We start from the raw sequence: 12,987 nt of genomic DNA on the forward strand, positions 1-12,987 counted from the left end.
AAGAGAATCCTCTACTGAAAATTACACATTCCTTTTTCTTATTATAATGAGAGAAACTTAATATTTTATCCGGTGCTCGCCTCCATTTACTTCCATTTCCTTTTTAAGAAAATATAAATGAAAGTTACGTTCGAAAATACAGAAGCTCGAAGTAAATTCAAAGCAAGAGTTTTTCTTAATGGTCGTATTTCTAAGCAGAACGCTTGAGATCTCCCGCGTTTTCTCTGAACACAACGTCGTGTCATACTTTATTAATTCTAATTACATGAATATTGTTTCAGTATGCACAATAACATTTACATATTTCGACATCCCTGTATCATTCTATTAAGCGTAGAGCATATGTATTTCCGAGATAGTAGACATATTATTCCAGAAATCAATTTAATTTTTTGTCATCTACGAATTTATTAAAATGAATTAATAATATTGCTATCGTTGAAAAATCATTATAATAAGATAATATATATAAAATCTATTTTTAATGCCTATATGTTCATAAATTCATTCATAGTTAGTCTATAAAAGTGAATTATTTAATATATATAAAGCATATATTCTTATCATTTAAAAATTATACATCTTCTTTAAAATAGAAATAAAAGAATTGTTTAAATTTTACAACAACTAAATTTAGTTTATTTATACTGAATGATGATGTTAATGAATCTGTCGGTAATATCGACCGCGACTATAAAAATAAATTAAATTGAATAAAATAAAACTATATATATTTTTAGCAATACATATACTCATTTCCTAAAAATATTTTGTATCATGTCTGTATAAAAATATAATGATTACTATATTCTAATACAAGATATGTTATCACAGTATGGTATTATACATAAATATAATACATAACTTACCAAGCGTCGGCAGAAGACAAAGGCAAAACTAATTTTTTCCTTTTTCTCATATTGTTTCTAAATCTCTTATATTTGTAAAAAATATATACTGGTAAATATTTCTTGTAAGATACTATTTCTCTGTAAAAAGAAAACAATATTTTCAATTTCTTTGACAAATATTATATCCATTATTTTCAAATAATTTTTTTTTATTTATATTTATTAATTTCGCAAACTTATAAATATAATTAATCTGAACAAATGATAGAACATTTGTCCATGTGAATTATACTTTCTTACGGATATATGTATTTATGAATCTCTCGAAAATAGTAAAATTTTTAACACAAAGAAAAATCTCTAAGTATATGTTTAAGTATTTAATGGAAAAAGAAAAATATTTCATTGACTAATACTATATTGTCTAAAAAAAATTTGATTAAACGAAACTGTAATATATTTATTAAAAGTAATATAACATTTAATATAATTTTACATTAGTTTAATTTTTGAAAATTATTTTTTATTATATTGAAAATTATCGATAGAAAAAAAGAATATTCAGTATAAAAAATGTGTATATTTATTACAGTAAATTATTACTATTAAAAATTTAAACTTGATTTCTATTAAACTATTACTATTATACTAAATTATTCTGTTATAACTAAATTATTTTATATATAACTAAATTATTACTATTATAATATAAACTTGATTTCGTCTCAAACATTGTATCTTCAACTAAAATGGTAATTAGAATAAAGAAAATTACGTCATGATCAATGATAACGTAATTTAAATAACAGATGTCAGCACTATCTATGCATGCAGTTCGCCACGTTGGAAGAGTTGACGGCTGGTTGCAGTTTACTTGACATAACGAGAACTATTTTATATCAACCTTTAGATACTTTTCATCACTCGATTATATTAAGGTGAGAAAGCATAAATCGCATAAATTTTTATTGAATTACTATTATTGTAAAAAAATAATATATATTGGTAAAATAAAATAATAACATCTTATAAGTTGCTGAACTTTAACTACAAAAATCACTAAAGAACTAAAGAAAAACTTAAAATTTAAATACAATATAATTTATTTTTACATAGTAGGATTATAATTTTTAAATGAAATTAAACCTGACATCACGTGTATATATTTGTACATAACGATGGTTGGTAATTATAGTAAATGAAAAAATACAATTAAATCTATGACATTTTAATAATTTGAAGCTTGTAAGATATATGCAACTTTATGATAACCTTATATTTACTACTACTATTACATTTTTATAAACAATTAATAGTTATTTAAAATTCACTATAATTAGCATATACTATAAAGAATTATTATATAAACAAAAATACTAAAGAGTTTAATATAAAATATTGGTTTATTAATACTATGTTATGTATGTAATAATTTATCTATTATATATATTATATGTTATATATATATATATGTATATATATATATATATTATTTTTATTATTTTTACATCATTTATGTTACAAGATATCAAAAATGAAGGTTAAGGAGTTATTAAAAACTGTTAATGTGGCATGGTCTCCACCTGCTCAATATCCAATCTTATTGGCTGCTGGAACAGCGGCTCAACAGCTGGATGCTAGTTTTAATACTTCTGCTAGTCTCGATTTATATTCAATTAATTTACAACAGCCAGGATATGAAATGGAACTGAAAGCTAGTGTGGCTAGTGATCACAGGTCTTAGTTATTGTCTTCGTATTTTACTTTTGATTTTAAAAAGAAAGATTACATTACTTAATAAATGTATATATTTAACAGATTTCATAAAATAATTTGGGGAGCATATGGTAATAATCCAGCTGGTATAATTGTCGGAGGTTGTGATTATGGTACAATAAAAATTTATTCGGCTTCTAAAATGTTAAATAATGAAAGCAATTGTTTAATAACTAGTTCAGATAGACATACAGGCCCAATAAGGGCAATAGATTTTAATCCCTTTCAAGCAAATTTATTAGCAACTGGAGCAACAGAAAGCGAAATTTATATATGGGATGTTGTAAATACTAGTACTCCAATGACACCTGGATCTAGAAGTCAACCATTAGAAGATGTTCAATATATTGCATGGAACAAACAAGGTTATCATTTTATCATATATAACTATAAATCAGAATACATATATTATGTAAACTCATATTAAAAAATATTCATTATACTTTCTAGTACAACATATTCTTGCTTCTACATTTTTACAACGCTGTGTTATATGGGATTTAAGAAAAAATGAACCCATAATCAAACTAACAGATGCCAATTCAAAGGTAGCATATCTCTTATCTTTTATAAAAATAAATACTGATTAAAAACAATATTCGCAGAATAATTATGATTTCATACCTAAAGGTACGATGGAAAGTAGTTCAATGGCATCCAAATGTTGCAACACAATTATGCTTAGCGTCAGAAGATGATCAAGCTCCTGTAATTGAATTATGGGATTTAAGATTTGCCACATCACCTTTAAAGACATTACAGAATCATCAACGTGGTGTTCTTTCAATAGCATGGAATCCTCATGATCCAGATCTTCTTTTAAGTTGTGCAAAAGACAACAGAATTTTATGTTGGAATCCAAATTCAAATGAACCGGTATACAAAACTTGCATTTAAAAACATTATGTATTTTAATTTTAATTATTTATAATATTTATAATTATCAACAAATTTAGAATGGAGAAGTAATATGTGAATTAATGCAAACGAATCAATGGAACTTTGATGTCTCATGGTGTCCGCGGCATCCAGGTTTAATTGTAGGAACTAGTTTTGATGGGCATGCAGCCATATATTCTTTGCTAGGTGGAAGACAACAAGTATCTAGTGAAACATCAAACAAAATTGTTGATTCATTTCCAGGAATGGATCCTTTTACACAACCACATCCTATAGTTCAAACAGAATCAACTGCAATTTTGACAAAAGCACCAAAGTGGTTGAAGAAACCCTTTGGAGCATCATTTGGTGTATGTATATATTATTGAAGTAATAAATCATATTTTTTCATTATAATATATTACAATTATAATTATTAATACTATTACTAGCTTGTTATTCATTTATAGTTCGGTGGTAAATTAATAATTTTTGAAAATGAAATGCCAGACTCAAATTTACCTACAAATTCAAATAGAAAAGTTATAATATCACAAGTAATCACACAACCAGATCTTATTCAACGATCAAATGAATTAGAAGCTACTCTTAAAAATGAACAGTATACTGATTATTGTAAAGGAAAAATTGATAATACGACCGATGAACATACCAAAAAGATTTGGAGCTGTGTTGGTGCATATTTTAGCAAAAATGTTACAAAGAATATACTAAACTTATTGGGATATAATATAGAAGAAATGAATAACAAATTAAATCAATTTTTATCTCAGGATGAAATAAATATACTTTCAGGAGGTATTGCTAATCTTAATAAAGTAAGTTCTAATTACAATTATTCTTACAAAATATTAAATATAACAAATTATTAAAACAGTATACTTTAATTTTAATTTAATAGGTAACAAATGGTAACATAGATGGAGGTGCAGTATTTGATGCTATTGTTCAAGAACAGCATAAAAAATCTACAGTTTCCGTAATGCCTATAAATAATAATTTCAAAATAAATATTTCTGATGGTAATTTTAATAAATATTGATATTTTATAATACATACTTCTCATAATAATTAAACTAATTTGTGTATTGCCAAATGTTCTATTCTATTACCGAATGCAACAAGATATACAACTAATATTCAATTCATTATAGATGATGATGGATTTATTGCACAAGCAATTCTCTTAGGAAATATCGAAGCTGCTGTATCTTTATGTTTCAAAAGCAAAAGATATGCAGATGCAGTTATTCTTTCTATGGCTGGAGGACCTGAATTATTGGCAAAAACTCAATATAGATATTTCTCAGAACATTCTGGAGCACTTAATTCACTTATCAATTCATTAATTAGTGAAAATTGGATTGATATTGTTAAAAATGCTGATATAAATTGCTGGAAAGAAATATTAATTGGTGTATTTACACATGGTCAAGAACGATCAACTCTGTGTGGTAAGTGATAAATATTTTGTTCCCATATGATTAAGAATCATTATGATATATTATTTAATATTGTAGACATGCTAGGAGATCGTTTAGCATCTAGTGAAAATTCTAATTTAAAAAAACAAGCTCAAATATGCTATATTTGTTCTGGTAATCTAAATAGATTGATTGAAGCATCTGAAGCTGAAATACAAGAAATTGTGGAATTACTTATAATAATGCAAAAAGCTTTAGAATTTCAAGGTATAGAAAAAGCTGATATTGAAGGTAAAATCGCTAATGTCCTATCTCAATATGCTGAAATGCTAGCAACAGAAGGAAATCTCGAAGCAGCACTAAATTATCTTGGAAATAGCCAAGAAAAAAAAATCAATAATTTACGATCTAGACTTTGTAGAGCTTTAGGTTATATTCAAGATACTGAAAGAAACATAGAGAAAGCGTTAATAAATCAAAATTATAGTGAACAAACTCATAGATCTTTACAAAATCAGAATTATCAAAATACATACAATTCATTATCACAAACTACACCAGGAGTTGGTGGAGCACCTAATTACAATTGGAATACTACTGCTACCAAACAGTCATTTGGAACATCAACTCCATTTAATGTTCAATCGACTCAGTCTTTTGTAACGCCTGTTCATACTCAAACACAATCAACGCATTACGATCAATATCCAACATTACGCCCATATGGACAACAAAGTGGTTTACAGCCTCCACCTCCACCCCCTTCTACATCTGGATCAAATGTTACTAGTAGTTCAAGACCGTCTAGTGTTGGGCCTCAATCAAGATCAAAATATCTTATAGATCCATCTGTAAAGTCTACATCACTGTATGGCCACAATACTTTTCAACAACCACAAACTAGATCTGTACAGGGATACAACCTACAGTATCCATATCAGCCACAAGCACCCGCTTCTGGCAACACATTTTCTGGTCAAACGCATAATCTTATGAATATACCATCAAAAGAAACAGAATCTTTCAAACCACCACTACAATCTAGTGTGATGTCTATGTCTCAAAATTCTTCTCAAGCAGAAGTGTATAGTCAACACAATTCGGAATCGATTTCCCAAATGCAGACATACAACAGTGACAATAATTATCATTCAATACCGCAGCCATCTGGATGGAATGATCCACCAATTGCCAAAAGTTCTAGAGCACAGGTAATTTACTATATATTAATCTATTATTCTTTATTAAATATCAGTTCTCAGTATAATGAGAAGTAATTATATCATGTACTGAGTGAAATGAGTACATGGGTACAAATATTAGAATAAATACTGATAACATATATGTATGTATATATTCAAATGGTATAGCCAATATTGGCACTACACAACAAAAGTGAAATGTTTGCGGAACATGCTGGTACCCGGAAATGGAAAACAAAATATTTGAAGAATATAAATGTAAAGGTAGCTTGGTTAATTTTTAACATTTAGAGTGCCATTCCCCTCTCTGCCATTTTTATTTATTTCTTATATGCCTTTCATATTATGTGTATTTATTGAATATTATTGTTAATAGGAATATAATGATATTACTTATCCTAGATTAACAATAGCATTTGTGTGAATATTAAGATAACTAATGTGTAACATGAAAAGTCATATTTAGCTGCTATATGCTTTTTATACAAAGATTAGTATTATATACTTTATGGTTATATGTATAATGATAATATCTGCTAAAATAATAAAATCATAGTATAGATAAATAAATAAATACTTATAACATATAATGTAATTATAACTTAATACTTCTTTCAGGCAAAACTTGAATTTCAACCTCAAAGTCCAATACTACATCCTTTGCGAAATACAATTCCACAACATGAATCTAATGTAAGAAGTATACATACATTAAATACTATATTTATTATTCTTACAGTAATTACAATATCCTATAAATTATTCTTATAGATATTACCACAGGATAATTATTACAATGACTCTCATGTACCTTATAATCCACAGCAATATGTTCATAACATTCAAAATGTTGGTACTCAATTTAATAAACCTGTTGATATTGCACAAGCCATAGCAGTAGCTAAAGTTATTGAATCTGAGAAACCAAAACTACCAATACCTGAAGAACATGTGCATTTGAAAACGGTATTAGATGAATTAAAAATGCGATGCTTTGAGAATGCTAAAAATCCGGTAAATATTAACTAATTTAAGTACATGAACTATTATTGTATTATTGTGTATTCTTTTATACTATATTTTAACATTCTATAGATTAACATATAATGCAATTATAACTTAATGTATATAAATTATATATAATTTTTCATACCTTTATTTTAGCAAATTAAGAGAAAAATAGAGGATGTATCTAAAAAATTGGAAACACTGTATGATTGTCTCAGAGAAAATAGAGTATGTAAATTATCATACTTTTTCATATATGTAAACTTTTATATAAATAATTGTTTTACATTTACAATTTCCTAAATTATTTTTTAGTTATCACAAAACACTCTTCAAGGATTACATCAAATATCAGAGATGGTACAAAACGGAAATTACGCTGGAGGTCTAAGTTTACATACGCAATTAGTATCTGGACCAGATTTTAGTCAGATATCTTCTTTTATGCCTGGTATCAAAGTATTACTTCAAAGTGCCCTTCAGTTAGGAGTTTACATTAGATAGAATATAATATACTAAGATGTACGATTGATGTGTCTCTTCATTACAAATGTTTACATTTTGTCATCTTTTGTGAAAAAAACATATTCTATTCTGCATTGAAAACAAGTATATATCTATGCAATTTCTTTATTACATCATTTACAATTCACAACATGAACATAATTTATAGAGTTTATATTCTTCATTCTTCTATCTATCTAATAATATCTTAAATTTCAATATTATCTTGTAACCTTTTTTTAATTGTAATATATTGATGAGAAGTCGAAAGACCATGAAAAAGGTATACTAATATTTTGTAATTATTCTTACGTAAATTATTTACATAATAATTGGTTTTTACTGGAAAGAAATGTATATAAGCATTATTAAAGTTGGTTTTGAATAATGAAGGTAAAAAATTTATTTTTATATAAAAGATATTCTTCTTGCGTCTTTATATTTCAAATTAAAAGAAATGAGAAGAATGATCCCTGTAATACTAATATTTACATTTATGTTAATTATTTTGGATTTGTTACATAAAATAAAATCATGTAAAGAAATTATAACTTTCTGTATACAAATGAAAGTATTTAAAATATAAATATGATTTACTCGTTTATACACATATATGGACTTTTATTTGAGTTGTATTTTGTAATAATTTTGTTATATAATTGACAGAAAATGTGAAAAGCCAAAAAATTAAATAATACATTATATATATGAAAATATATAAATCTGTACATGATTTATAGTCCCAATAAAATAATTTATAAAAATCTAACATTCATTTATTTACAGATACTTATGATAAAAAAACTGTAGATGTATATGTTACTTATTTCAAAAATGAATTAAATGAAAGAATAATTTACTGTATAATTAAGCTATGTAAAATTACGCTTTTTTCATTGACAATAAATTTTTGCAATAATTCATCTAGTGGATCAACACCATCTCGCGCTGCCTGACGTCGCATAGCTTGTTTTACTTCTTCACGGACTCCCTTATCAGCACCACGTGTTGTAATACGTCGGCCTATAAAATATCATTATTTTGTTTAACAGTACAACATTGCTTTAATAATATATACATACTTTGTAATACTCCTGAGCCAGTAGCAATATCTAAAGACACACCACCACCATGTTCTGTCCACAGATACGTCAATTCCTCTAAAATATCTACGCATATAATGTATGATTGAAATAATGGATATACAAAAGATCCACGATTAATAATCCTTTCAGTAATTATAGATAATGTGCTAGCTTCTTGCGGCCAATCAATCTGCATTAAAACTAATGCATGTCCAATAGCCAAATCTCCTACAGTTCCAGGTATAGAAAAATTTTCCTAAAATATATGAATTATAAATATTTAAGAGACAAATCAAATTACAATCGTTAAGTTCAAAATCATAGCGTAATAATCGTATTATATATTAATTTTTTCTAGTAATTATAAACGATTTTAATAAATCATATAGTATTTATTGCCTTTATTGCTAAAAGAAGTAGTCTGCAACAATACTGTAAAACAGGATAACGTGCAAGGGACAAGTAATGCAAATGTCGTGTGGATGGAACGGTTAAGTTATGAGATACTTTCCCACATATTGAAGGTAAAGAGCTTGCTACTAAAACAATATATTCCAGCATACCCTATAAAAAAAATTTAAATTAAATGTTTATACTATTTATATGATATTCTATCTAATTGATTTATATTTTAGATAAACTGATATGTATTTAACATTTGAATAGTACATAACATAACATACCTTATAATCTTTTAAAAAAAAACAAGTACTAGCAAACCGTAGATGAGTAGACAAAGAGGAACCTTCTTGAGATAGTCTAGTTAACACTTCATGATGTAAACCTTTATACATAGCTAAGTCTGTTGAAAATGGATTTAACCATGCATCCAATCGTGCCTGTTGATTAAGTTTATCTATCTCTCTTTGTAAATAATCACTACTGTGCAATAAATCCCACAATTTGACAGCAAAACCAAGACCATTACCACTGTAGTCTCCATCACTAGTTACAACAATCCCTGAATTATCTTCCCTTTTCCGTTTTTTTAATTTTGGCTCTGAATATAAAAAATAAAATATTACTTTTCTGTAATATTTTTTACTACAATTCTACTCTCTATAAACTTAATATATTATACCAGTAAGAGAAGAAATTAATTCTCCGAAAGCTTCTACTAAGCAATACATAGTTTCCCCATTATTAATAAGCATTGCATGTTCATTTAATATTCTTAATAATACTACAATTGTACACATTAGTAATTGGCGTACAATAACTTCTTCACATAAATTAGCTGCATGCACAACTGCATACTGTTGTAGTTTCTCGCTATATGTTTCCCGATTCCAAGGTATGGAGAATAAATTGCTTAGTTCCCATCCTAATTTTTTTCCAATTAACTCCACTACATGAAAAAGTCTGTCCCATGGATACTGAATTTGTATATCTTGTGGTTGTTGTATATATGCTAAATAAAATTCCACAGCTTTACAAAGCAATCTTAATCCAAGACGAGGGTTAAGTTCAACAGGGGCAGCTCCAAGAAGTGGTAATGCATCACAAGCTAATAACCGTCTAAAACCATTTACAGCACGTCCTGGATGACTATGTTTTTCTGCAGTGAGTAGAGTTTCTACTAAACGTGGCTAAAAATTTTTAATTATATTTTAAATAAATGATTATATCTTTACATATACATAAACAAGCATCTCAAATTACTAACTCCATGTGTTGGTGTAGTTTGAGGAAATTTACGTATTAAAAGGAGTAACAATTTACAATGCTCCATTGTATCTTCACTATGATCAGCCGTCATAACTAATAAACGATGTTGTAAATCTTGAGGAATATGTTGAAACATTTGACATAAAAATTCCGTCTCTGGATCACATTGTTCAGAACGTAAACATGTAGTTACCATTTCTATTTCTTTCCAAATATCTCGATCATCTGGAAAATTCTGAAATCTGCTCTTACGCATAAAAGATATAAGTAATTTTGTTTATAAAAAAATTTTATAAAGTTAAGTATCATATTTACATTTCACTAAAACATTTTGCAGCTTCCTTGACATTTTTTGATAGCTTCTCAATCTGGTATGCTTCAAACTTAAAAAATAATAATCTTTATGTATTATATATTAGTAGTTTATGACTTTCATGATTTTAATAATTTTTATATTCAAATAAATTTTTAAATATAAAAAATAATATTTTCCAATAATATTGTTAAATACCTGAACTTTCGCGCTATGAGGAAATAAAGACTTAGCGGTAATCAACCACGACTTTGCTGCATAAATATCACTTGATAATGCTTCTTTAGCACGCATTATTAAGTAATCCTCTTTCGATAATTGATTTTCTCCTCCGGAAGATTTTTCCAACATCGTGAAGCAAGGTGTCCCGTTTTCTTAAAAGTAAATTTATATATTTATAATATTAAATCTCTAATAACATCATACCATACAAGTACATCAAATACAAAAATAAAAAAATTAAAGGTTATGTTTTCATTACTCGCACGTAAATAAGTTTCAAAATGATTAAAATGTCTTTAGAAAGCCTAATCTATTCGCTAATATCAGGAACATCTCATTGCATTTACATGACGCTAGACAAAAAAGCTTCAAATTATATGCAATTGTCTTCTACGTGAATTGTACAACGCGTCGCTTTAATTTCTTTATCCAACACTAGATGGCGTTTCATTGAGCTTGTAATATCTTCATTGGCATGTATGATGTATCTCTTATATGTTGAATTCCATATATATATTAACTTCTATTTCTATCGTATTTGTTAATTTATTTTCTGCTATATACTAATAACAAATATTACAAATATGTCATTATTTTCGCAGCATTCTTATCAAAGAAGATTATTACATTCTTCTTACATTTGAAAAATCAATATTATTAAAAATCTATATCATTTAAAATAAAAAATTTATTATAATAACAGTGAAAACAGAATAATTATTAATACATTAAGATTTTATCAGTACTTATAACGAATCTATACATAACTATTGATAATATAACTCTAAATTCATGCCATCATGTATTTCATCTGAAGCCTTTAATTAAGGAAAACATTGATAAAAAAAAAATTATTAATAACGAGAACATATATATGCGATTTCAAATATTCAAGGATACAGTCCTGCAGTTTAATATGGTCTTTGAAGATAGTGTACCATTTTTTTAATACAATTTTTTCCCAATGTGTTCCAGTTTGAGCTGCTATTAGTTTCTTCAAATCACCGATAGTATCATCTGGATTACATTTCACTCTAACCTTTTTTCCTAATCGATCATTGCAAGTTATTTCTAACATTTTTTATGATATTGGTTTTAATTTTTCCTCAAGTCTACAAAATTGAATTATTCATTCAACAAAGTTACTTAAAAATCCATTTTATACCTATTAGTCAATTATTATATACCTTATTATATATTTTTATTCATATTTAAGCTTATTCTTGTTTACATAAATAAAATAATAAATTAGTACAATTAACATTGGCACAATTAACATTGTGGAATTATCATAAAACACATAATATTATTATACTTACAAAATTAATCGTATGTATTTTATGCACACTAATATATATCTATATATGTACATATATATATATATATATATGCTTAAAGCTGCATCATAAGAAAATCTTAATAAATAAAATATTCAATCCAAATCAATAAAAAAATATTTCGTTTTGACGATTTAAAGTCAAATGATTCTACTTAACCTCAACAATTTTTGTATCACTACGTTAATCAGAAGATGGACGTAAAATACACTCGTATGTAAATATATGATCGTTATAAGCACATTAAACATAATAATATATTTTTCTGTATTATTTGTGTTGTATGGTAAGGAATACTATATATATATGCATATACTTGTCCATATAAAAAATATTAATCTGATATTAAAGCGTCACTTACCCTTTAACGCGGTATATTAGAAACCTTTAATACGTAACGAAAGTTATCGGTTGAATCTATAACTATATTGTATTGGTAGCTATCTCTTTAACTATATTTTTAGTAAGTTAAAATTTATAGTGATATTTTTCAATATGTAGATAATAAACTATCTAATTTTTTTAAATTTATGTAGGATTCTGATCATACGTACATTTTTCGACCACGTACGCCGGAAATGACGTTAACTCAATCTCCACATCATTGAGAAGAGTCCGAATATCGTGTACCGTCGTCTGTAGTCGTGTAAAAGCACGGCGATCGGCGTGCTTGTTTCACCCTATCTCATTCTTTTCT

The 12,987-nt window shown here is 26.7% G+C and overlaps 3 protein-coding genes across 16 annotated transcripts; 1 reads left to right on the forward strand and 2 right to left on the reverse strand.

The window, feature by feature from the left end:
• Nucleotides 1-1,670: 1,670 nt before the first annotated feature.
• Nucleotides 1,671-7,997, forward strand: Sec31 (COPII coat complex component secretory 31). Of its 4 annotated transcripts, none has more exons than XM_085655486.1 (15): nt 1,671-1,789; nt 2,377-2,588; nt 2,670-2,992; nt 3,078-3,175; nt 3,258-3,503; nt 3,584-3,877; nt 3,977-4,345; nt 4,429-4,549; nt 4,682-4,981; nt 5,048-6,162; nt 6,322-6,417; nt 6,772-6,846; nt 6,979-7,167; nt 7,318-7,389; nt 7,477-7,997. In XM_085655486.1, the coding sequence occupies exons 2-15, from the start codon at nt 2,386-2,388 to the stop codon at nt 7,663-7,665; spliced, it is 3,690 nt and encodes a 1,229-aa protein (XP_085511612.1). In that variant the 5' UTR covers nt 1,671-1,789; nt 2,377-2,385; the 3' UTR covers nt 7,666-7,997. The 4 variants fall into 4 exon arrangements, with proteins under 4 accessions (XP_085511612.1, XP_085511611.1, XP_035744289.2 ...); XM_085655485.1 differs by having other exon boundaries at nt 6,925-7,167; nt 7,477-7,995; XM_035888396.2 differs by lacking the exon at nt 6,322-6,417 and having other exon boundaries at nt 7,477-7,986.
• Nucleotides 7,998-8,154: 157 nt separating this feature from the next.
• Nucleotides 8,155-12,985, reverse strand: IntS10 (integrator complex subunit 10). Of its 6 annotated transcripts, none has more exons than XM_035888321.2 (9): nt 12,845-12,985; nt 10,930-11,105; nt 10,734-10,801; nt 10,417-10,660; nt 9,832-10,339; nt 9,434-9,750; nt 9,150-9,314; nt 8,748-9,006; nt 8,156-8,688 (listed from the first exon to the last, which is right to left on the reverse strand). In XM_035888321.2, the coding sequence occupies exons 2-9, from the start codon at nt 11,080-11,082 to the stop codon at nt 8,522-8,524; spliced, it is 1,881 nt and encodes a 626-aa protein (XP_035744214.1). In that variant the 5' UTR covers nt 11,083-11,105; nt 12,845-12,985; the 3' UTR covers nt 8,156-8,521. The 6 variants fall into 6 exon arrangements, with proteins under 6 accessions (XP_085511615.1, XP_035744214.1, XP_085511613.1 ...); XM_085655487.1 differs by lacking the exon at nt 12,845-12,985 and adding an exon at nt 12,652-12,794; XM_085655488.1 differs by lacking the exon at nt 12,845-12,985 and adding an exon at nt 11,892-12,034.
• On the reverse strand, nt 11,571-12,937 carry ubl (Ubiquitin-like protein 5). 6 transcript variants are annotated; one of them, XM_085655491.1, is made up of 4 exons: nt 12,845-12,925; nt 12,652-12,742; nt 11,854-12,065; nt 11,571-11,764 (listed from the first exon to the last, which is right to left on the reverse strand). In XM_085655491.1, exons 3-4 carry the CDS (start codon nt 12,029-12,031, stop codon nt 11,721-11,723), a joined length of 222 nt encoding a protein of 73 aa, XP_085511617.1. In that variant the 5' UTR covers nt 12,032-12,065; nt 12,652-12,742; nt 12,845-12,925; the 3' UTR covers nt 11,571-11,720. The 6 variants fall into 6 exon arrangements, with proteins under 6 accessions (XP_085511617.1, XP_035744220.1, XP_085511618.1 ...); XM_035888327.2 differs by lacking the exons at nt 12,652-12,742; nt 12,845-12,925 and adding exons at nt 12,141-12,175; nt 12,273-12,626; XM_085655492.1 differs by lacking the exon at nt 12,652-12,742 and having other exon boundaries at nt 12,845-12,937.
• Nucleotides 12,986-12,987: the final 2 nt, after the last annotated feature.

The sequence above is a fragment of the Vespa mandarinia genome, chromosome 2 (assembly GCF_050613455.1).
Source record: "Vespa mandarinia isolate Hongniang chromosome 2, ASM5061345v1, whole genome shotgun sequence".
In the NCBI taxonomy this organism is placed as follows: domain Eukaryota; kingdom Metazoa; phylum Arthropoda; class Insecta; order Hymenoptera; family Vespidae; genus Vespa; species Vespa mandarinia.